At 38.0% G+C, this 25923-nt stretch overlaps 1 protein-coding gene across 3 annotated transcripts in view; it reads left to right on the forward strand.

Annotated features, from left to right (window-relative positions):
* Positions 1-25923, forward strand: part of carmil3 (capping protein regulator and myosin 1 linker 3) — a 45315-nt gene that overhangs the window by 18019 nt on the left and 1373 nt on the right. For all 3 annotated transcript variants that reach the window (XM_082172732.1, XM_082172733.1, XM_082172734.1), the window contains exons 10-38: positions 132-220; positions 454-548; positions 1330-1416; positions 4117-4226; positions 5041-5118; positions 5367-5443; positions 7228-7332; positions 9088-9157; positions 10342-10423; positions 10558-10654; positions 12721-12775; positions 13126-13298; positions 14680-14748; positions 15246-15339; positions 17899-17997; positions 18681-18800; positions 19632-19745; positions 19851-20026; positions 20387-20474; positions 20569-20679; positions 20825-20891; positions 21300-21487; positions 22433-22512; positions 22644-22808; positions 23312-23510; positions 23739-24018; positions 24170-24285; positions 24402-24543; positions 25183-25257. In XM_082172732.1, coding sequence (XP_082028858.1) covers positions 132-220; positions 454-548; positions 1330-1416; positions 4117-4226; positions 5041-5118; positions 5367-5443; positions 7228-7332; positions 9088-9157; positions 10342-10423; positions 10558-10654; positions 12721-12775; positions 13126-13298; positions 14680-14748; positions 15246-15339; positions 17899-17997; positions 18681-18800; positions 19632-19745; positions 19851-20026; positions 20387-20474; positions 20569-20679; positions 20825-20891; positions 21300-21487; positions 22433-22512; positions 22644-22808; positions 23312-23510; positions 23739-24018; positions 24170-24285; positions 24402-24543; positions 25183-25257 — 3301 coding nt within the window. The remainder of the gene's footprint in view (positions 1-131; positions 221-453; positions 549-1329; positions 1417-4116; positions 4227-5040; positions 5119-5366; positions 5444-7227; positions 7333-9087; positions 9158-10341; positions 10424-10557; positions 10655-12720; positions 12776-13125; positions 13299-14679; positions 14749-15245; positions 15340-17898; positions 17998-18680; positions 18801-19631; positions 19746-19850; positions 20027-20386; positions 20475-20568; positions 20680-20824; positions 20892-21299; positions 21488-22432; positions 22513-22643; positions 22809-23311; positions 23511-23738; positions 24019-24169; positions 24286-24401; positions 24544-25182; positions 25258-25923) is intronic.

Genomic DNA, 25923 nt, shown 5'->3' on the forward strand with positions numbered 1-25923 from the left:
ACTGAAGTATGTTACAATGTGCATGAAGTCATTATGATGAGTCTTCCCAAAGAATTAAATTCTAGAGATTTTCTCCTTTTCCCCCTCTCTCTTTTTCTCTCTCTCTCACACACACACACACACACACATAGAGTTCAGAGGTCGTAGAACAGATTCTGCACTCTGTCAGTAAATCCAGCAGTCTGGAGGAGCTCACGCTGGAAAACGCGGGCCTTAAAGCGTGAGTTATAAATCTCTATTGCTCTCTGTGTTATTCATCACTCCAACCACTTTACTCTCTTTTCATCTAAAAGTTTGTTTCTTGTTCTGTCACTGTCATTTTTTTTCCCCCTTTATGCGGTTCCCAGTCTTATTCCCCTGCCACATTTTTGCTTCTGTATTTCATCTCTTGTCCCAGAGTGCGGAGCTTTGTATTGCAGTTCCGTTTCTACTGACTTTCTTTCTGTCATTTAGAGATTTCCCACAGAAAATGGCCACTGCCCTGTCAGAAAACCCAGCATCAGTCATACACTCCATTAACTTGGCCCACAATACACTGGACAACCAAGGTACATGCATCAAAGTCTCTCTGGTTCTACTATCCCTCTCTCTCCCCACCTCTCTGTCTATTTACCTGCTTTTGTCTGTTTTTACACTTTCTGTATCAGCATGTACGTCTGCTATTTCTGTCTCTGAGTGGGTGTATTTTGTTCTTTCTTGTCTCTGTTTTGCTGGCTGATTGTGCTGAATCTGTAGCTGATTTGAAAATGGCGTCTATTAGATTTGTGTGTGTGCTGTGTTTTTTCTAATGTGCGTGTTTTTGTGTCATTTTGTATGTACTGTACAGTGTTTGGTGGAGCAACTACTGGTAATGCTACCATCTTAAATACATTTATTACAGGTAATAGCGTGACAATGGAAGTACATTCGAGTTGGCCAATAGTGCCGTATAAAGTGAACTTCACAGTATATATATCTTTTAGTATAAATAATTAAAGATTTTATTCAAGATTTTATAAATGATTTAAAATAAATAAATGAATTGCATATTTTAAAAGGCTACTTCCCCTTTAAGTAGCTATAGTTCAATTAGCTTCTTTTTGTGAGTAGCTTGTGTTTTTCACTAACAGTAGCTTCTCCAAAACTGGTACGTCCTCTATATGTGTCAGGGTCAGAGTTTCAGCCTGCCATCATGCCTGACACATGTCATTGCCTATCACATCACAAGTGTGCATGTGTGAACGTAACTACAACAATGTCAGTGTTTGCCTGAAGGTGCATGATAATACGCTGTGTGTAAATTGGTCTGTGACTGATCCAATGTGTTTGTGGATGTTTGTTTTCCTATAGGAGTTTCTAACCTCATCCAGCAAGTGTGTCGGCTCAGTAAAGGCTTGCGTCTACTTAACCTCTCCAAGACGTCGCTCTCTTCAAAGGGTGTGTTCAGAAGTAATCTGTCTCTAGAGGTGTAACGCCCTCTGCTGGTTAAGTCTATAACAACTATTGCTCAATTACAATTCACAGATATAAATATTAAATAGAAGCATGTAAGAAAGTTAATGTGAGATTACATTAATGTCCAGTTAGCCTTTGCTGTAGATGACATAACTACATTAACTTTCTCGCAACATCTATTTATCTGTCTGTCTGTCTGTCTATCTACTGTCCGTTATATTATATTAATTTATAATAATTAAAATGTATAATAATTATATATATATATAAAAAAAAAAAAAATATATATATATATATATATATATATACAGACCCTTTCCAAAAAATTTGAATATCATGGAAAAGTTTATTTATTTCCATAATTCCATTCAAAACGTTAAACTTCCATAGATTATAGATTCAGGGCCCACAACTTAAACGATTTCAAGTATTTAGTTGTTTATTTGTACATAATTTGGGCTTCCATCTCATAAAACCCACGAAAGCAGGATTTCAAAAAATTTGAATATTACATGAAATCACACAGTAATTACACAGTGATACCATGGTCATTGAACCAGGTTTTGGTTATTTTGTGGTCATTGAACCAGGTTTTGGTTATTTTGGCAGTGTGGGCAGGTGCAAATCCTGCTGGAAAATGAAGGAAGCATGAAGTGCTCTGAAAATGTCCTGGTAGACGGCTGCGTTGACTCTGGGTTTAATAAAGCACAGTGGACCAAAGTCCTCTTTTCTGATGAGAGCAAATTTTGCATCTCATTTGGAAACCAAGGTCCCAGAGTCTGGAGGAAGAATGGAGAGGCACACAATCCAAGATGCTTGAAGTCCAGTGTGAAGTTTCCACAGTCTGTGTTGGTTTGGGGAGCCATGTCATCGGCTGGTGTTGGTCCACTGTGCTGTCCACTCAACGCAGCCGTCTACCAGGACATTTTCAGAGAACTTCATGCTTCCTTCAGCAGACAAGCTTTATGGAGATGCTGACTTCATTTTCCAGCAGGATTTGCACCTGCCCACACTGCCAAAATAACCAAAACCTGGTTCAATGACCATGGTATAACTGTGTAATTACTGTTTGATTTCATGTAATATTCAAATTTTTTAAAATCCTGTTTTCGTGGGTTTTATGAGCTGGAAGCCCAAATTATGTACAAATAAACAACTAAATACTTGAAATCGTTTAAGTTGTGGGCCCTGAATCTATAATCTATGGAAGTTTAACGTTTTGAATGGAATTATGGAAATAAATAAACTTTTCCATGATATTCAAATTTTTTGGAAAGGGTCTGTATATACTGTATATATATATATATATATAATATAATACAATTAAAATATAGTCATTACTTTTTATAATAATATTTTTCCCAAAATTACACACCCAAATCGGATATGAAAAATTATCTCAAACTTAGCACAAAACAATATTTTGTCAAATCACAGTCTGGACACATGGTCTATAGAAGATCTGCAATCTCTATGTTACATTTCAGGCTGTAAAAAATATGTTTTCTCACTCTACTGATCTAGAATCAACTTCCTGTTCTGTCTTAAATCAGTAAGATTATCGATGGATTAGTTGCATCTGACTTCAGAGCTTCAGATTCATGACCAAAGAGCTTGTCTTCTCTTGGAGAGCCCAGACTCAATTACCAGCATCCTTGGCTGCTCCCATGGTCTGCTAAACCTCTGGTTTTCTCTTTCAATCAATACAGTTTTAAACCAAGTGGATAGATGGATAGCCTTCCAGCTCACGCCATGAATCAAAATCCACTCGAAATAGCTCCCATCATTAATCTTTATTAATAATCTGTTTTGTGACGACTTCATTGCAGAAGTTTTAACTTTGAATATAGAAGTAAGAATACAGCTCATTTCAAATTGAGATGTTTAGTTTCAGCATCTGCCACATTCGTTTAGGATTTATTGTGAACTTTAAAGTGAAATCATATCAGCAGTAAAAACAGAATTTACTTATCAAAATATGAACTACAGCAGGTGTGAAAGGCAAAACTGAAAACTACTGGATTATGAAAGGTTGCAGTGGTTAACATTTTGATGAGTAGATTCCTGCTTTCAGAGAGCGCAGTGGGATGTTTTTGTTACTCCCTGGTGAGGAAGCGTACTGGCTGAGTTCACTGGCAAACTGCCACCTAACAGAGTTAGGAGAGCTGTCTTTTTGTCTCATAGTACAAAAGGCAATCACTAGCATTTTATTCTTTAGAAACTAAATGAAAATCCACCCTGCTTACAGAACATTCTGTGCATGTCGTTGTGGTTTGGTGGTCATGTACAGTGGAGTCCAAAAGTCTGAGACCACATTGAGAATCTGGGATTCAAAATCTAATTTAAATCTGGAAATACACAGAAAGGTTTAGGATTTGATCAAATGTAAACAAAGTCTCTAATCAAATATGTATTTGTGAACTCCTTTTGTACAGGCAGATGTCTTCCATTAAAAACTCAAGATGCTTGTTTTATCATTCTTAAATCACGCTGGAGAACATAATTATCAGGTTTAAAACAAACTCATTAAAGCAGAAGGACGAAATACCAAATGCTACAATTTAATTGAATATGTAATGAAAAATGTGTTTTATTTAAAACATGCAAATTAGAAGCATTTTTTTTCTGGTGAACTTTAGATTTGCTCTATGATTCAGCCTTTCCTTGTCTTTTTTTCCCCAGGTGTCACGTCTCTTTCGCAGGCCCTGTGCTCCAGTGATGACTACTCCAACTCTCTCCTTCATCTGGACCTGAGTAAGAACCCAGGGATTCTGTCTGGAGAAGATGCAACGGTTAGAAATGGTTTTATCTCACTTTTACTTCTAGTGTTCTTAAAGAGGCCATATTATGCCCTTTTACAAAGTCTTGATTTTGTTTTTGGGTTGTAGTAGAATAGGTTATCATGCTTGAATGTAAAAAAAAAACTCATTATTTTTCACATAATTTACATTGTTGCAGCACCTCTCTTCCTAGTCTGTCAGTAATGCTCTGAGTTCCTCTCTCTATGAAGCCGCTCTGTCCAAGAGGCGCAATGTGCACTGATTGGTCGGCTGGAACAGTGTGTTGTGATTGGTCAACCACTTTGAGCATGTTTAGGAAATGTCACGAACCTTACCACATCCGCGAGTTTCACACTACCAGTTTCACTACCAGTCTCACACCTCAACGGCACACTATTAACATATCTCGTTATATATCTATACACACACACACACACACACACACACACACACACACACACACACACACACACACACACACACACACACACACACACACTTACTTCCTGGCCAAAAAAAGTCACTGTTTGGATTTAAATAGGCAAATGCTCAAGTCAATGATTGGATCATTATTGCAGTAATTATGTTTCTAGCATGTGATAGGTTTGGCAAACAGTTCTCCTAACCCTATTGGATGGAGTGTGTAGCTTTTCATTTAATTTCTCATGGGCATATACGTATAATATATAATGTTAATGTTCCATTAACAATGCTTTCCTGGTTTTGATTTCTGCTGAAAATAACTTGCACGTATATAGAGGCAGGTACACGATACACACATACACACACCTCTATTAACAGCCTCAATACTTCCTCCTCATTGCAGAATCTGTACCTGTTCCTGGCACAGCCGAACTGCCTGGTGCATTTGGACCTGTCAGGCACTGACTGTACCGTAGACTCTGTGAGTTGACAGTGTGCCTCATCCTTCTGAATTCGTTATTGCCAAACTGCTTTTTACACACCATGATTTATGTCATTGCACCCAGGATGCGAGACATCAATTTATCTCTGATTTCGTATTGATATTTCTGTCATATTTAATGGTCCTAAATTACAGAATTATTCAAATTTTCATCATTCTTTTGCTGCCACTCTCCTTCCCTCTCTTTTTTTCTCTGTTTTTTACATTCTCTTTCTATTTCCTCTTAGCTATTTGGAGCTCTGCTGCGGGGCTGTTGTGCCGATCTCTCCTACTTGAACCTGTCCAAAAACTCCTTTTCTCACAGGTGAGCTAAACTGCCTCCCACCTGCTCTCGCACGATAATCTGTCACTTTTGAATCCGTTTCACAGGTGAGCTGAACCTCCCTGCCTCAACCACGCATATCACCACGAGTCAGTTTGACTGATCTCAGTCGGTCTCTCAGAAAACACTTCTTACTACTTCCATGAATTTGACCAAAAGTAGAATCCTGCTGGAAACTAAGGTAAACCAGCTTAAAGGGTTAGTTCGCCCAAAAAGGAAAATTCTGTCATTAATTACGCACCCTCATGTGGTGAGCCAAATCATTTAAAACCTGATTTGAAAAAACGACTCATAAATTAAGCAAATAATGTTCTAATTCTACCAATACTCTATCATTAGCTTTATGATAGAAGCCTATGGCATGGCAAGTAAACATGCATGTGCCTGCACGTGAGAAGCTGTAGGCTGAGGAGATACAGAAATGCAGTGATCTATCTTCCTGCCTCACTCCCTCTGAACCCGAACAGCGATTCCATCTCCCCTCTCGGCACGTTAACGGCATTATGAGAAACTCTGAAAAATGAGGCTAATTTTAGCTGAACTTATTGTTCAAATTGGAAGGTTTCTTCATCCTTTGCACCTTCTTAATTGGGTTTGAATTTGCAGAGGGATGAGTTTTTTTAGATGATTAGGTGTCTAAAGATTGAAATAAGGATTGAAATACTAGCTTACTACATACCGAATGCTGTGCAATATTGTTTAGTAGTAATATTTGTTGACACATAATGCCGAAATATGTTTCAAATAGCAGCACAGTATGTTGCATTGTCACATGACCACAGAGGAACAATCTCGTTGGAATCACTTTGAGAACGATTTTTTCTAGCTGATGAATGCTAAAAAACATTAACAGCCAATCAAAATCCAGACCTTGAGCATTTAAAGTGGCAGACGACATAACACATAAAATAGACAGAACATTTGTTATGCGTTGGTGTGAATGCTAGGTTACTGATATCATTATATTTATCTTATAGTAATCGTTCAAGGTGTGAACAGGCCTTAATTCTATTTTTGACAAATGTAGTAGGTCGTTGTACATTGTGCTCAGCATGCAGCAATAATAATAGTATTCTAGTATGCTATTGCAAACATAGCCTCTTTTCCTAGTGCTAATTTCATCCTCTCACAAACTCCCACCTCGACTCCCACACTTGTGAGTGAGCACTCAGAAACGTGCACATCCAAACACAGAACCACTGCACACATGGGCATCTCCATATGAGGTGTGTGGGCACATGTGTATGAGTAAATCTGGTTACGCTAGTGCCATGTGAAGGCAGCAATGTAAATCTGTTTGAGCTGATAAGACAGAGAGCTCATGAATATTAAATGGGAATGTTCCCTTAACACTCTCTGCTCTTGTTAACACGTTTACACCTCATATTCTTCCCTCTCTCTCTCTTTCTCTCTCTTAAATGATAATGTCACTGTCAAACACAGAAATGCTATCATAAACTGTCATGTTTTTAGACCCCCCCCCCCTCCCTCATATCCCTCACTGACTGCCTCTCTCTCTTTTTCTTATTTTCCCTGTCTAGTTCTGTCCCATCCAAATGATATTTTTTTGTCCAATGTTTAATGACATAAACTAAGACAGCTTGTTAAAATGTTGAACGTTGTTAAAATGTATAACACATAATAGATATACAAACAACGCTTTTTCTAATAAGCCAGAGGGTATACTTTTGGGTTCAGGGTTTTGTGAAGCATGGTATGATGTATTATGGATAAAAGTCTCCCCTTCTTTTCTGTCACGCTTTTAGGAAAGTGAGAGAGACACTTCCTTCCTTCCGTCAGTTCTTCAGTTCAGCGTTCAGCCTCACTCACATCAGTCTGGCGTCTATGAAGATGCCTCCCGACGTGCTGAGGTGAGCCCGGTCGGCGTTTTGCCTTTTCATGCTGCAGTTAACACTGGCTTAGCTAGTTTAATCTGATTTAGTTGGTTTCCCAGCCTGACCAACTCTGAAGCCCAAAACCTCTCTAAAGCCAACAAAACAGATTTTCACATTCTGAGAGACAAGCCTACCACATTAGGCTGGTTTACGATGTTTTAAGCTGGGTGACTTTTATGGAACAAGATAACCCATGTCACATTAACCCAGGATTTGCATATTGTAAATCATGCTATCCTGAACTGAACCCGATTAATTATCTAAAAAATTCAGGTGCAGGATATTAAAGGGATAGTTCACCCAAAAATGTATATTCTGTCATTATTTACATCATTATTTACCTCATATTGTTTCAAAGTGACTTTCTTTCTTCTGCTGAACACAAAATAAGGTATTTTGAAGAATGTTGGTAAACTTTCTTGGTGACCATTGACTTTCATTGTATGAAAAAAAAGTTTGTAAGTGATGACAGAATTTAAATTTTTGGGTGAACTATCCCTTTAAGCTCAAAAATCATTAGTTATCACTGCAGTTTTCAAGAATACACAGTTTTCATGTCAGCATGAAGCCAGCAGTGAAATCACTCACTTTCGTGATTTTTTTAAAGGCAGGCATATTTTTTGATGTAATATAGATTCAAAGGGCTTGCTGAGGAGATCAAATCAACCACACCCCCCTGTGTAGTGTACAAGTAAAACGTGTAGTGTTTAAGTAATACATTTCAGCTAAACTGTCCATTAGTGGTAAAAGTACTTTCTGTTCTGCATTGCTCACAAAAGCTGTGTTTATTTGATAAAAAATACAGTAAAAACAGTCATATTGTGGAATATAATTAATGATTAATTAAAACAATGGTTTTCTATTTAAATATTTTAAATATCATGTCTATTTTTATTTATTGCTGTAATGGCAAAGCTGAATTTTCAGCATCATTCCTCCAGTATTTATTGTCACATGATCTTATAATAATCATTCTAATACGCAGATTTGGTGCTTAAGAAGCATTTCATATTATTATTATTAGCAGTGTTGAAAACAGTTGCATGTCCTATCTGAATAAAAAATTCTTGCTACCTTAAACTTTTGAATGGGATTATTTATTTGACTTTTACTATTAATGGACATCCCAATCCTTCGATGGAGGCTTATAATAAAAAAATAAACTGTTAAATCTGTTGTTATTATTGCCTAAAAGGGAACACAAACAGCAAATCATATTCCATTTTTTTTCTTTTTTCGTCTGGATGTATTCATTAAAGGGTTAACAATTTTGAGTGTGAAAAGCCCATTTGAAGAACTAGCTGGCGATTCATTTCTAGTTTTAGAGCTCTGCACCCATAACTGAGGTCAGAATCAAGATGTTCACGCAGCTGCTATTTTGGGAAAGCCAGAATGTTTTCAAATGAAGCATTTCAAACAGGGTCATACTACCTCCCTGCTCACAAACACAAACCGAGCGCAAGACAGTCTGTCACACCCAGCTGAGCACCTGATTTTAGCTCTCTTCTGTCAACACCACCGGCCCACACCAGAGGAGTCGAACTAATCTCTAAGCTCTTTTCCCCTTAATCCTTTAAGACTTGCGTAACGCTTTGACAGTGTCCATATAGACCTTTTCTGATTTGATTTATTATGGAGATCAGCCATGGAAGCTCATAATAGAATGCTAAGTCTCTTCAATGAGGCATGTAATGCTGTCAGTAATGACGATGTCCATGTGTTTGTTCACAGGGCTCTGTTCCTTGGGCTTTCATCCAATCCTCACATCACTGACCTACACCTGGACATCAGCAGCTGTGAGGTACCCCATCCCCCCGTTGTGTCCCTAAATCTGGATTGAGCTCTATAAATGCCTGTCCTTCTCTCTGTTGGCTGTAGATCCTTCAGTCTGTGGTCACTTTACTGTGTGTACAGATATGTTGGCTACTGAATTAGTCACACAGAAAGTCTTTCAAGGTTTCTTTTGAGAATGCAATGTGTGTTTATCTCTGTTGGGCCTTATTTTGCCCTCATGCAGTTGTTTTATTTGTTCTCAGAAATCAAATCATAAACTATTTTAAAGTTACCGCAAATCTCAGTACTGTGGATCTGAAAATAGTTAACATTATGTGCTGCTAGTTGTCACACTATATCAGTATATTTTGTATTTTGGCTTTAGGCCAGGGATTTTTGTTGACCAAATCAATTGTTAATTTTTTTTACATATTGGCTGATGAATAAATGATCTTACTGTTTACATTTCGCTGAAAGATCTATAAGCTGTTTAATGGCAGGTTCTATTGTGACACTTACCCCATATAGTGTCATATCTAAAAAGGTCAACCTGTATAATTTTTTTTTTTATATAACTTAAAATTTTTTCCCCCCTGCATAATAATGGTGTAAGTGTTTAGTAGCTTTTGCTGTAACTTTTTCAGTTGCCAATATGGCTTGTATGACAATGAACTGAAATATTTCTTGATGTAAGTTCTGGTAGTAATATTATTTTGTAAAAGTAAGAAATAATAAATTCTATATAACCCTAAATAAGTCCAAAACTTCTGCTCTATCCATTATGCACTGCAAAAATTGACAAATGTGCAGAGCTATTCATTCCGGATCAACTTTTATTTTTTGGACAAAAATGCTTGGACTTTTTTAGAATAGCAAAACAATACAATATGTTCCTACACAGAAATTGACCTTCGAAAAAATCTTCCTAAAATATATCCACTGGAGTAAAAGATGACAACCAGCCCTAGTCTCAACATAACAAACTATTCCAACACTGATTTGAAATGCTGTTAAAAAATGAAAAGGCAGTAAATTTGACCTTGGTGTTGATGGCAACATGCTCTTTCAGTTGAGTTATTGAAAATATCTAAGTGCATACTAGTATAAATTATACATGTTTGAGCCTCTGAGCGTTCTCTCTCTCTCTCTATCAACCCGTGTTCCCGTCTTTCTCTATCTCTTTCTCATTCTCTCCGTTTGTCTGCCTCTCAGCTCAGGTCTGCTGGAGCAGGAATAATACAGGACCTTTTCCCCAGAGTCTCCTGCATCAGCACACTGGACATCTCAGACAACGGTGAGACATCTAACTGCATAAATGAAAGGAAGCTTTTGTCTGCTCCCACCGACCTTCAGCCCATCTCTTTCCCCTCAGTTGCATTTGCTTCAGGCGCTGTTGACTCTGCCTGTTCATTTTCGTGTTCATTTCAGGGCTGGATGCTGATCTCCTCTGTGTCATTCCTGCCTTCTCCAGACACCCGTCCCTCAAACACCTGATGCTGGGCAAGAACTTTAACATCAAGGGCAGGTACATATTCCCGGACTGAGAGAGACACACATCGTAGAGCAAACGGATATATATGTATACATTTATTTGTCTGGCTGATGCATGTATCCAAAGTGACTACAAATGTAAAAGTGAGGACAAATGATACTAGCTGCCTGTAGCAGTTTGAAGATAAGCGCCTAAAGGTTCAATACAGCTTAAGCTCTATCAGCAACATCTGTGGCATGCTGTCGATTACCAAACAACTAAAAATGTGTTTACAACTGTGCACTTACAATGGAAGCCTTGCAGGCAAGTGGGAAATGGGAACTCATATTTTGTCAAAGCACTTACATGAATCCTACAGTAAAAAATGTTATTTGAGCTGTCTAAATGGTCTAAATTGTCATTTTGAAAAGGAACGAGTTCTCTAGGTTGGTGAAAATATGTTTTTAACAATTTAAAACTTTCAAGACAGACCTACAGTGAGCTCTGAGGTTATTAATGGATGGTAAATGTTTCTATTGAAGCCATCAGTCAGCGTAATATTTAATAGACAAATTCCAGGTGAAGAACTACACTACCTGTAACCCCGGGAAGAAAGATCTACCAATCAGAGAGTTGCAGCAAACAAATCAGCTTAGCAGTGACCAGCCACTACTATGAAGCATTTTATATGATGTGACTAATAGCCACTATTTTTGGGTGAACACTGTATCTTGCTATACATACTCAAGCTTCTTGTATGTTTGTGTATCATTTTTATATTATGTAAATGTAACTGTCACGGAGGTTGTTGTATGAAGCACACAATGCGGGAGAATATAACAAAAACATATAAAACAACCATGTAAACCAACAACAACATGGCAATGAACAGAGGAAACTAAGGGTTTAAATACACAGACAATCAACAGAACTAGGAACATGTGAGGAACTAATGAAACTAATAATCTAACAGAACTCATGCAACCCAGAACAGGGAAGAGAATGAAAACCAAAACAGAACTAGAACGTAACGTAACAATGTATCATGGTTTCCACAAAGAAAAAAAAAAAAGTAGCAAACTGTTTTCAACATTGATGATAATAAGAAATGAAGAAATAAAATAAGCAGATTAGAATGATTTCTGAAGGATCATGTGAGTCGTGACACTAAAGACTGGAGTAATGATGCTGAAAATTCAGCTTTGCCATCACAGGAATAAATTATATTTTAAAATATGAAGACTTCAGATAAAAAAAAAACCTTCAAGTCCGTCTGACATTTATCTTTTAAATTAGTTTTTTTTTTTTTTCAGGCTCCTATGTTAAGATTCAGTCATTTCACTTTAAGTGCATTAAAAGGTTATTGTTCAGTTATACAGTAGAAATGTCTTATTTTCTAAAATGTCACTGACAAGAGTTAGCTCTTGATGAGGGTAATCTCATTCAGTAATCACTGATTACCCAAAAAGGGCATACATTTGCTATTACTTACTGATGTACTCATTGGTCCTGCATTACATCCTGTATAGTTACCTTTTAATGATGGACCATTATTATAAAGTGTTACCAATATTTTTCGAAACATTAAAAATATATATTTTTTATACTTATAACAAATGGCTCTAAATCAATGTGCATTGCTTTATAGTATTGTAGTTCCACCCCTCACAAAAAATGGGGCACAGTCTTAAAAGCATTATTGCAAGCGTCAAATGTTTGTTTTCACAGATTGATGGATTATTCAAAATGATGTTCTGTGATAATCAACATCTTGACACAGTAGATATAGAGCGTAAGTACCATACACAGATTAACAGATAAAGCAGATATCCACTCTGAGAAAGGCAGATGAGGTAAAGCAGGTTAGAAAAGTCTGTGAAACCATCTGCAATCTCAAACTGAATGTGGGCACACAGTAGGAGGCTCTCAGGGAGGCAGAGGAGGGACTGGGGGGAGGTGTGTGAAGTGTTATTAATCTTGGGGTTGATGGAGTGTGTGTGTGTGTGTGTGTGTGTGTGTGTGTGTGTGTGTGTGTGTGTGTGTGTGTGTGTGTGTGTGTGTGTGTGTGTGTGTGTGTGTGTGTGTATATGTTTAAGCCCTGATGTTTCCTGTGTTTGCAGGGTTCTGGATGAGGTTCTGCAGAAACTAGTGCATCTCGTGCAGGAGGAAGAGTGTGTGAGTGTTTCACAAGCATTATACACATGGACATAATTCTGTGTCCTGTACACACCTTACTCTGTTTCTGCTTTCAAACACACGTGCAGAGTGCAAAAGCTTTCTAATGGTCTGCTGTATTACAGCACTAGTGATTCATCCATCCTTCCTTCACTCTCTCTCTCTCTCTCTCTCTCATTCTTTCTTTATAATCTCTCTCCTTCAGGGCACGTAGACCTCTCACTGCAGATATTGCCTTGCTTGATCAATTATTAAGCACTGTTTGTACAGATCACAGACATTGCAAACTCACACACACACATATGCTCTCTTCTTTCTGTCTCTTTCTGGTTGCTCTTCTTTCTTGACAGGCCCTGCAGAGCTTGTCTCTGGCTGACTCCAGGCTGCGTTCGAGGGGCACGGTGCTCGTGAACGCTCTCGGCAGCAACGCCTGTCTGAAGAAGGTGGATTTGAGTGGGAACGGACTTGATGACACAGGAGCGAGGATGCTCAGTAAAGCCCTGCAGATCAACACCACGCTCAGGTAGTCTGTCGTAAGGAGAACAGGGTTACAGTACTATGAATTACAAAAGAATTATACACTGTCTCAGCTGCGCAAAGAAATTACACATTATAGTAATAACTAAAAACCGGTTGACTGAGAGGCAAACTATTAATTTTAATTTAAATGTCAAGGACTAGGGGCCAGATCTACTGTCAGCTTGCATCAGTTCAAAAAACTACTGTCAGGATTTACTTAATGCATGCAGTGAAAAATTTGCACAAGCGTGGACGGGGTTATTTTTGCCAGTGACCTTATTGCATATGCATTCGTAGGAGTTTCCCTATCAGATGCAAAATGTGTGGGAGGGGAGTATTTAAAAGAGTCATCCAAGGTGATTTACTAAGGTTTTGCACTAGTCAATTCACTCAGACTGATCTCATGACACGTCTGACACGTCAATTCGTATTTCCATTTTTGATGTGCTATCAACACGCATAATCGCTTTTCAGCGTGTTTATCAACGCCGTTGACTAAACGTTACATTACTCTCTATATAAATATATATGACTTACCCCAACCCCGTCCCTAAACCTACCCGTCACTGGGGTTAATACCATTTATGAGTCTTCCCCTACCATCCTAGTAAAAAATATCGCTCCCCAGATGACGATATACATTTTGCTTCGTTTCGCTCGGACATTTAACGGCATAGACACACACGTGGAATCACTCGGACATTTAACGGCGTAGACATACACGAGGAAGATGACGGCGTGGACATACACGCGGATAGCTCAAAATGCGTATAGATAACACGCCACTTGACTTGAAAGTGGCGTGTATGTTTACGCAAAGTCATGATGTCATGTTGATTCACTGGTGTTTGCGCCATTATTTACCACCCAAAAAAGTAGATTGCATTGGTCATTATGAAAATGATCCGGTTGTGTCTGTGTTTTTCAATTTGTGCGTCGTCAGTAGATCACGCGCAGAACTTTCCACTCCCATCTGGACTTTTATGGGATTGCGCTCTCACGGTAATTTGCCCTGTTTAGTAAATCTGGCCCTAGACCTTCTAATGATACATCCTTTTTCATAGAAAGCTTTGTAGATTTCAGCAAAATTATGATTGCTGCATCTTCTGCCTATTGCGTTTTTCCCCCCCTTTATTAAATGTTTTGTTTAATGACTGGAAGCTGGAAAATTAACAATTTTGACAATGACCCTAATTATTTTCTGTTTAACACATTTTACCATATTTAAAACCAAATCCAGCAGATGTTTCCTCAAAATCAGAGCAGAAAATTTACAAAAGGCATGAAGATTCTATACGAGTGTACTTATTAATAATTAATAATGCATAATCGTCTAGTACTGTAATACTGTTTAAGATTTGTCTTGGTTCGTTTCTTTCTTGTAGAAGTGTGACATGGGATCGGAATAACACAAGTGCAACGGGTTTCCAAGATGTGGCTCGAGCCTTAGAACAGTATGACACGCACGCACACACACACACACACACTCACATTCGTACTCACCCATGTGAGAACTGACTCACTCATCCTTCTGCAAACTTATTCACAGCATGCTGTTACTGGGAAAGAAATAAGAACTTCAGTCCATGCCTACATGAATGTGTTTATTGCACAGTCTTTCATCACCTCTCCGACCTGCCTGTGATACACAATTAGAGCATTGTTCTGGAAACACCTCTCTTCCCTGGAGATCTACACAACTATTATTTAATGTAGAAAAACTTTTTTAGCAGACTTGAAATTGCATTCAGGAAACTGTAATCATCTTGAGAATGTTGTTCTCAGTACAGAATGCTTTGAAATCTGTTGCAAGAAACATAGTACTCTGTTAAAATTTGAAAAGAAAGAAAAAAAAAAGACTTTAGACACATTTTCTATCTTGCTGGAGCTGATTTATCTCTTGTGTTGCCATGTTTGGGGAAAACTTTAATCATTTTTGCTCTCTCCTCAGTAACTTCACTCTGCAGTACATGCCCATCCCACTCAGTGATGTCACACAGGCATACCGTAGCGCCCCTGACAGGACAGAACAGGCACTAACCAAGGTAAGAGTTTTTCTTTTAAAGAAGCTATAGTGACAAATTAGTTTGGGAACCAATTCTCCCTTTTAACTAGTTGCTTATTAGCTTGCATATTACTATTCGGTTGTTAAGTCGTGACTTAACCACTCTCCGATAATACTCTTTCCGGGTCCAAAGTCCAGGTCCTCTCTACCTACCTACCGCTTTCGCTAGTGTTTTGGTTATTATTGAGTGTTTTTACAATGCCGCAGTGCTGTGTCCCGTGTCCCGAGCTAACTCACTTCAACCTCGTAAATCTTCTTTTTCATTGATGTCTGGACTCTACCCTTAATTATACCACCTGAGTGATGAGCTACACTAACCACTCTGTTGGTGTTAAAGGAATTTAAACCCTTTTTGACCGCCAAGGGTGCCTCACTAAGAAGGACGTGATCGTAAATAAATGTACAGGTTCCACCATTGTTATTTCTGGACGAGAGGAGCGCTTGGACCCGGAAAAGGCTAAACGTCACGCGTGACGTCAGACTTAACAATCGGATTGGCTGTTAATAGAACATATTAATGCCTTGATGCATGATCATATTCTACATCCCTTAAAGGGGCCCTATTATGGATTTTTGAAAATGATCTTTCATGTAGTGTGTAACATAGCTCTAAGTGAATGAAAACATCCTGCAAAGTTTTAAATCTGAAAGTGCACCGTATATGAATCAGTCATTCACGCTAGAGCTTGGCTAATGTATACATTGCATACATGCACTGTTATTGATACAGTTTCCACGTGTTCACCACAATATATTTGAAAAATACTCTGTAAATAAATTAGTACAAGTAAAATAAATCTGTTTGTTGATGGACATGCACTTGTTAATGCTGATGGTGAGGAATTACAGTTACAACATCTCAGAATGTACCTCAAACTGAGTAACGTTAGCGTATCACTGAGAAACGTCCTGCTCGAGTTGTCCTTGCGATGGAGGTTCGGGTTGAATGAATAGTTCTTCCAATGTTTCATCATCGGACTCGCGCTCGCATTGATATGGTAAAATAGACGTCATTGTTCGTTATGGTCTTAAGTTTACGGTGTAGGAAGCCTCAGGACAGATGACGTTGTTATAGCAATGGGCGTTTTTGTTTTCGACACGTACGTGGTAAACCAATCACAACAGACTGAGCTGTCTGGCCAATCAGAGCAGAGTAGTTTGCGGAAAGGAGGGATTTAGAGAGATTGATTCATCTGACGAGTCATTTGAGAATCATTGAAAATGTGATGTGCAAATGTATATTATGAGGAATTGAAACCGTTTTTTGACCTTTGATGCATGTAAACCTGTTGTAGGAGACTCAAAAACAACATTAGGAAACTTTAAAATAGCATAATAGGGGCACTTTAATCCTACCCAATACCTAAACTTAACCACTATAACAACTACTTTACTAACTATTGATAAGCAGTAAATTAGGAGTTATTGAAGCAAACGTCATAATTAATAGGTAATATGAGTTCACCAAACTAAAGTATTACTGACGTGGTATACATTTCTTTTTTATTCTAGGTATAATAATAGTCAAGGCATAATTTAGTTCAACATTACCCTTAGAAATAATAATAAACAGACTTTTTTGCTTCTATACATTGAAGACCTCTATGTGAACACCATGTGTTATGATTGGCCAGTTTTTTAGGTGAAGTGAATAACATTGTGTATTTGCTATAGAGTGCAAGATATGTGCTGCTGCTCAACCCTTAATTACAGCCTCTTTGCAAAACCTGGAAATCAACCTGTGAAAAAAATTAAATCAAACCATGGCAATGACTTAAAAGTAGCCCGACTTGGAATCACTGACTGGAGGGACTGTTGACTCCTCAAATGTAGAGGAGATAGAGCCTTTTCTCTGGTGGGACCTAGGTTGTGGAAGAGCCTGCCAGCACAACTTAGGGCTGCTCCCTCCCTATCATTTTTTAAATCTCTCTTTTAGCTTTTAAATTATGTTGATGGTCTTATTTATTATGTGTTATTTAAGTTTTCTGTTGTGTTCATCTGACTTGTACAGCACTTTGGTCAGTCCTCAGACTGTTTTTAAATGTGCTTTATAAATAAAAGAACTAGAACTAGACTGGTTATTTTGCTCTTATTGCACAGCTCTCTGGAATACTTGATTCTGATTGGTCAATCAGGGCAATTAGCAGGTAAACAGTGCATAATTAATAAAATCAGACACTTTTTTTTTTTTTACTTTTGGTCCCCAAAATCACGAATATTTGGTTGCATTCCTAATAGATGGGACTAATTCATAAAAAAAAAATGTGTTTGCATCATGTGACTGTTTTGTCCAGCTGTTTTGAGATTAACAGTCCCAAGGTGGTCGAAATGTTTATGCACGATTAATGAGCCCAGAGATGTAAAACTTCTACAAGGTCAATGCTGAAAGAGGGACACCGCAGACAATACATTTATCTTTCATTAATTCGCAGCATAATTACAATCATTTCCACATGACTGCATGGCTTATCTGAGCATCAATGTTCTTTTATTTGACATTAATGAGTATTCTCTCCCTCACTCTGTGTGTCTCTCTCAGATCCAGCGGGCTTTGTTAAGGAATAACCAGACTCAGCGTTTCTCTCAGAAACAGGCTCTTCGGTTGCATCAGGGCCTGGTCACTAGTACTGCAGAACAGGTACAGATCACCGCCTCATTGTCTCTCTTACTCTTCACCACTGCAGACTCTTCATCACTCTTCTAGTATGTGATCATGTTGATGATGGTGATAATGAGGCAGTTTCATTTTTAAAATGTAGTTATTAATATATTTCTTTTGTAGAAGCAGACTTGCGTAATTATCTAATAAAAATTCTCAGTTAGCGCTTTAAATGCTGAAATTCAGCCTTATCACAGGAATAATTTACTTTTAAAATGTATTAAAACAGAAAACAGTTATATTATAAAAGTTATATTATATTATAATATTTCACAGTATAACTATTTGATTGTATTTTTTATCAAATAAATGTAGCCCTAGTATAAGAGATTTCTTAAAAAACATATTTAAAAAAACAAAACAAATTTCAGTAGAGTATACCTGGTGCAAGGAGATCATTTGCATTCCCATTCAGGTCAGCCTGAGAATGGATTGCTTATATTGGTCTCTTCCCAATAAACTGGGATAGGAGAACGTTTTTTACCATACATTTTGTGTGTGTGTGTGTGTGTGTGTGTGTGTGTGTGTGTATGTCTTTTACTTGCTAAAGTGAACTTTGTATTGTTAGATCAAACTCACACAGCAATATCTCTATCCTATCTCTGTTGTTCTCCTTTTCTTTTCATCTCTGTCTCTGTCTTTCTCTCCTCCTGCTGTCCCAGGTGATGGAGCGTCTGTGCGTACGCGTGCAGCAGCAGGTGTGTGTGTTGAGAGGAACAGGTGAATGGGAAGAGCTACAGGCTGCCAGACAGGTCCTCAAGGAGGCCAGGAACTCTCGAGCTGTGAGTGTGTTTGTGTATTTACCTGTCAAAAGTTTGGACACCCACTGTCACATGCTTCAGTCATCAAAACTATGTAACATAATAAATATAAGTGTAAGAATTACATTTATTAACGAACAGCATTTATTAATGTAGGTAAACGATCATTTATAAATTATACTACTGTTCATTGTTAATTCATGATCTCAGACTACATTCTCTCATTTTAATTTATACAACTTGAAATGTTAAAATGAATTAGCATATGTTGAAAGCAGCACTTTTAATTTAATAAATGTTGTAAAAGAACTGTTCATTACATTAATTAAAGTGAACAAACTGAACTATATTGTAAAGTGTAACATTTTTAGGCACATTTATATTTGTCTACAAAACTAATTTAGCGTCTAAGCATTTAGACTTTGAAGTAAAAGGTTTTTAAGATCATGAGAGACACATTCAGTCAAGTATGTCTACATTTTTGACTCGAAGATTAAATTATATACTGCATATTACTTCCATTGCTTGGACATTTTAGTAATGTGGATTTTTTTTCTGTAATCACATTAATGTTGATATTTGCTTAACTTCATTTGATCTAGTAGTAGATGGCTATACAGTAACATTCAGTCAGATGTTTATTTATGTGCTGTGTTACATCCAGATATTCAGGTTATTGATTTCATGTGTTCTCTGTTTATTAATTTAAGAAACTTCCACTACCATTGCTTTTATGAGCAAACATTAAAAATGAAAGACATCGCCTGCTTGACTCATGTCACGTGAGAAGCTCAATAGCAGTGAGTGAGAGATCATGACTGGTATGTGAATTATGTCTGCACTGTCCTCTAGCTGTACCCCTCACTGTGTGAACTGGCCCACGTGCTGTCAGTGGACGGGCCGGTGAGACAGAGGCTGGACTCTCTGGCAGGAGAACTTGCCAAAGCAGCTGATAAAGAACTACAGGTGATGATTCTATCTCTCGCTCATCCTTCATCCTGATTTACTTCTGCTTTCTAGTTCTATTGGACTTGAAAGGCATGATGGGTGATTGATGGTGGATTTGTGCAGGTCATTGTGGACTCCATGGTGTCTCTGTGCCGGGAGCTGTGTCCGCTTTCTTGTGCCGCAGCAGAGTGTCTCTCTCCTCCCCTCTCCTCCATCTCAGAGCGCGTTTCTATCCCTCGTTCATCCATCCGCACCGCTCTGATGGAGAGAGCAGCTCAGGACATCAACAGAGCTCTGGAGTAAGAAACGAGGGTGTTGAGTGGTGGATGTCTCTCAGTTTAACACCTTGAGAATTATGTCAAAGTCCTTTTGAAGTCAGTTCGCTCAGCGTCCATCTTTATAACACCCCTTGGCTGCAGCTTTCAAAACAGCTGTCTACTTGAATGGGGAATGACAGAAATATCCCAAACTGTTACACTCATGGGTGCATCCAGATTTTTGTTCAGTCAAACGCTCACTCATCAATCGAAATGATGAAATCTTTAATGGATGGACGAAACCTACTTTTCTGTAGCCACTGTGTTCACAGTTGGAATTCCCAGCATGGTTTTAACATGATCTAACATGAATTTTTGTGTCTCCATCTCTCTCACTCTCAGGGAGGTGAAACTGTCTGTCGTCTCATATCTCACCAACTCCATAGTGGACCAGATCCTTCAGGAACTTTATGCCACACACAAAACCCTGGTAACTACAAACCAATTTCTCACTCCATTCGTCTGTTCATTCTGAGCATGTGCGCGCGCATCGCTCTTCCTCACGCATCTGTTCGTCATCACAGCTCCGGCAGATTTCACAGATGAGACGGCTGGAAGACGGGGGAACGGCCAGGCGCGCACACAGACACGCTGACATACTGGATGCTGTGGAGGATGACTTTGGCATCAGCATAGTGAGTGTGTTACGTGAATCACTCACAACTGACTCATCTGTGTGTTTGGTGGTATTTACAGTATCTGTCATCTCTTGTAACTCAACTGCCTCATCATCTGCTCAGTTTGCAATGTTCTCACTCACTTCTGTCGTTCTGCACCCAGGACACTATCGCCATTAAGAAACGCAGCTCCAGGACCAGACGCATTCGTCCCGTGTCCAACAGACTCAGTGAGTCACACACACACGTTATGTAGGATGAAACCATATCATTCAGTTTTTTTAGTTAACATTCATTCAGTGCTTTCAAGTCATGTATACTTCATAAATTTTTAAGTTTAAACCCATTCATTCTTTATATCATATTTTAGCTCAATTGTATAATATTTATATAACATTTAGTAGGCTTGTCAGTTTATGATGTTAACATGTTAACTGCACTGATAAATAAATAAATAAATATTTTAACTTTTTAAAGACACTTTTTGCCATTCACTGCTTTTTGTCTGCCACAATAATGTCTTCATTTGAGTGCTTTTCTCTACAAAAATGTATATGATTATTTGCGAATGATTTGATTAGTTCATTAATACATTTGCATATCATGTAATTCATTTGATGTGATTCACTGTCCTCTAGGTCTAGGTGACGACCCTAACTCCTCACCTTTAGTGTCCACTCCTCAGACGTCTGCTCCTCTTTCACGCTCTGCATCTTGGGAAGGTCTGTCCACCCTGCCCACACAGGGTTCACCTCTGCGTCATGTGACCCACGTCAGACCGCGGCCACCACGAAAACACAGGGCTGCACATGCTCCTTTTGAGACAGTAAGAACCAATGCCATTGCCAGTATTACCACACCAGTACTACTTTTCATATATCTTTATATAGCATGTTTATTGCTAAAATAAGGTAAATGTCATAAAAATGACTTAACACTGCACTCCGATCATTTCAGGCTTTGCCTCCTATTGTGTCGTTGCCCTATAGTTTGATATTAGCCACATATTCATCATTTTTTTGTGTGATCAATATTGTATTCAATTCAGTTTGATGGATGCACTTGGCAACCAGTCATATACCGGGGCCTTGGTGTATTGCGGGAGAACACGATCACATCAAACTGAATTCTGAATTTCACCTGTAATTAAATCTGTTGCAGACAGACGCGTCTAGATTTGCACCTCCAGAGGCATTCCTTATCATGTTGTCGTTGAATTGCTTGTATCCCCTGCAGTCTTCTTGTAACTTCTATTATTCCGCTGACTAGCAAACTAATCAGTTCTGGATTCTTAAAGAGAAAAAAAAAACATACTGTAATTAAATATGATTTACAGTAAATTAAGTCAAAATCACGCTGGTTTATGTATTCTACAGGAGATATTCTTCAAAAATACGCTAAATATGAAATAAAATGGGTTAACCAACAACCATTCAAGATGTTAAGAGGAAGGGGGGGAGATTTTAATCACGTTCTCTTGTTAACGTGATTTTTCTCAGAAATCTGACTAAACGTAGGCCCAGATATTTTCTGCATGGTCTCCAGCATCAAGCATTAAAGGCTCTCTTCTTTTCAATCACTTCTGATTGTCTTTGTTTTGCCCGTTGATCAAATTAATGCACTGACATAATATAGAGGAACAAATCCCAGATGGTGAGACACAGCACTATGACAGCATCATCCTCTAACACAAATTTAGAGAGATGATCTACTCCAGCCCCAGTCCTCAAAAGCAGACATCATTATCATTATTTCTCTTGTCGTCCTGTAGCACTGCTCGGAGAATGGTGGGGTATCTCTATTGGATGATGGACTGCCTGACTTCTACACCAAGAGAGTTTTACCAGACAGGTGCTTCAGCACTGAACACTTCTGTGTAGTAATGAAGTGTAACAATGAAGGTTTTAAAGGTTGAAGTAATGTGGGCATGCATAAATGTGGACGTTATCTTATCTCTGACACCCTGACTTTCTGCCTCGCAGTCAGCTGTCATCCCACCATCACGCTCAGGCTCTGAGGAGGAAGAAACGACGTAGTGTGCTGTCAATCTTTTCAGGATTCAGGAAGAACCGAAACTCTACCATATCATATCAGGAGCCAGACCCTACAGGAAGGAGCGGGGCCTGTGGGGAGGAATGTCGCACTAAGTGAGTCATTCATAATTTAATACAGTAGTGGCCAAAAGTGATGTCCAGAAGGGATATTTGGTTCTAATTGCCCTACAAGTTTGATTAAACCATCAAAATATAAATATTTAGCTTATATTTTATATAGAAGCAAAACACACAAAAAAAAAATCAACATTGATTATCAAAATATGAATAAAGGAATGTGAAAATGTAATTATTGTGCTGCTAAATATTATTTTGTGAAAACCATGATACATTTTTTTCTAGCATTCTTTGATGAATGGAAAGTTCAAAAGAATAGCATTCATTTGAAATAGAAATCTTTAGTAACATTATAAATGTTTTACTGTAGCTTTTGATTAATTTAATATGTCCTTGCTGAATAAAAGTACTGAAACCCAAACTTTTAAATGGTAGTTGTAAATGAAATAATACATTATAAAGTCGTTGTTTTACATTAATAAATCAGACAACATACTGTAAGTCAAACTCTTAATCTTGGTTGTTTTTTGCTTTTTCAGTATTGCCACTGAGAATGTGTACTCCTTGATTCAAAACCCAAAGGATCGTGGGAGGTTAGACCCAGGCACTGAAAGCACCAATGGGAGGTTGGCTGGGCCAGGTGTTCAGAGGACCCCTCAACTGTCGGGACGGCCCGTGCAGGGTATACCCCTGCCAGGAATGATGGGAATTAGCCCCTCCTGCTTCTCACAGAGACAGGTAGTCCACCACATGACATCATTTAAATTCCTGTTCAGTTCTTGAAACTGTGAATTTTAAGGAAGTAAAATTTAATTAAAATAAATGTATATTATTCCTTTGACTATTTCCAGAAACATCAGATAATATTAATAATATTTAAAATGCTATCAGAGATGTGTATTTAATTTATACACACTATGAATTTTACCACAGTCTCTCACACTCTTGTCTTTCTGTTTCCTGCAGTCGCCTGATTACAGTGAGGTGTTCGGCTCATCTGAAGAGATTGGATTCGGAGACCCTGAGATGGACCGACATTCAGATATTGTTGCTAAAGGGCACATGCCATCTATTGACAGACAGACAGAAACAAGAAGACAGGAATCACATTCAGACAGCCAGAAAAAGGCAGACAATATAATGGACCCTCAGCTGCTGGAAACCAGAAAAAGACCAGAGCCACCGCTTCAGAGCGCCAAGCCAAGCCTGGCTAAGACACGCCAGCGCCATCTGGAGGAGAGCTCTGGTATATGTTATTATAGATATAATAATATATCTGCATATTTAGTCTTTTATTTGAAAAGTCAATTCATGTTAACTAGTTTTAATAAGCATATTACACTATTTAATTCTCTGTATCAATAGTATGAGCATGGTCATTATTTTTCTGTCCCTAGATAAATCTACTGAAGATTCTGGAGAATTGAGGGAGAAGGATGAGGAAAAGGAGAACTGGAGATGTGGAGAAGACCAAAAAGAACCAGAAGGACAGACTCCACCTATCCCCGAAAAGGTGTTTGGATCATAGTATCGTGAAACATCTTTGATTCATAATGTCAGTGATTGTTGAGTGGGAGTGTGTCTTTTATGTATCATTAAAACAGCTTTTGATTATATCTTTCCTTTCAGCCATGTTATTATTCACCTCACACGTCTCCCATTGGCTCCACTCCAAATGACGTGGCCAATGAGAATCAGCCACCAGCTCCTCCGCCCAGCTCTGCTAAGCCTGTGTTTCACTCTGCTTCAGTAGATTCTGCTTTACTTCAAGGTAATTCATTCAGAGGCAACAGTTACGTTAAAATGTCATACTGGTAGTTGCATTTAACTTTCCATAAGCTAAAGTTACATTTTGGATCACAAGCAAAGGACTCCTTTATATGATGATCCCTAGTGAGGGACTTCTTTCCTAAAATATAAAGATATATATATATTTTCCTAGGCCTATACAATTATACATTGTACATTTAAACTTTGTGAAATAATTAAATGTAATATTATAAAGACTTTATTATTAATTATAACAATTATTGTTTAAAAATCTAATAATTCACTTTTACTTTATTGCATAACTTCATAAAAGGATTTTTATATATATATTATATATGAAAAAATATTTATTTTTAATTAAGTTAACAGAATATCTGAGATCAACACTTTAAAACAGTTTTTAGAAAGCAGAATGAAATGGTAATATCAAATTTGATAAATGTGAATGTAAAAAATAATGATATTAATATTTTACTAATATCTTAAATACATATTTTAATTAGTGTATTAATTCTAAATATCAAATTAATATTTTAAGGACTTTTACAGCTCTAAAAATGATTTTGTAAAACATTTTTTTGTGGCTTCCCAGTTTGAAAACCCCTGATGTAGAGAATGTATTATGTTTTGTTTTTTTCAGGTGATGAAATCAAAAGCAGCCCTGTAGGTCCCATGAAGCCACATCGAAACAGGAAAGCGAACTCATGTGACACAGGTACACTCTTCACATCCCTTTTGAGCATGCGACGAGGGTCTGCGTTCAACATCTACTGCTCTATAGAGCTGTCAAATATAAATTCGAATTTCGAAAATTTGTCCCAAAAAAAACACATTCCAATGCAAAAACCGTGCATTCGAATTTTTGGTGTGTCAAGAGGCACGCGAGACATGATGATGACGTAACTGACTGGTGCGGCTGCGTTGTTAGGGTGGAAAGGGGCTTCCTGCTGATAAAAACCCTCTCAGTTGGTGGCAAAAATCGTGCAAGGACATACTTGACCATACCTGGCACATCGGTCAGAGCTGAGCGTGTGTTTTCATCAGCGGAAAACATTGTCAACAAAAAGCGCTCAGCACTCGCTGCAGATCAAGTTGACCGTCTGGTGTTTTTGACAAACAATATGTAGATGTGTAGTAAATAGAAGTGGATTGTTTCTGAATGGCAGTTTGCTATTTTGTGTTCATGTAGTTCATTACGCTGTCTGTTGAAGTGTTTTCTCTCAGGTTACTGATGCATTTACAGTTTTATGCACTATCGTAACCTAATTTTCCTTGCATGCACATTAAGGAAATTATATTTTATTAAGGAACAATTGTTTCAAAAGTTAATGTTAAGGAAATTATATTTTATTAAGGAACAATTGTTTCAAAAGTTAATGTA

The sequence above is a fragment of the Leuciscus leuciscus genome (assembly GCF_965113295.1).
Source record: "Leuciscus leuciscus genome assembly, chromosome: 6".
In the NCBI taxonomy this organism is placed as follows: domain Eukaryota; kingdom Metazoa; phylum Chordata; class Actinopteri; order Cypriniformes; family Leuciscidae; genus Leuciscus; species Leuciscus leuciscus.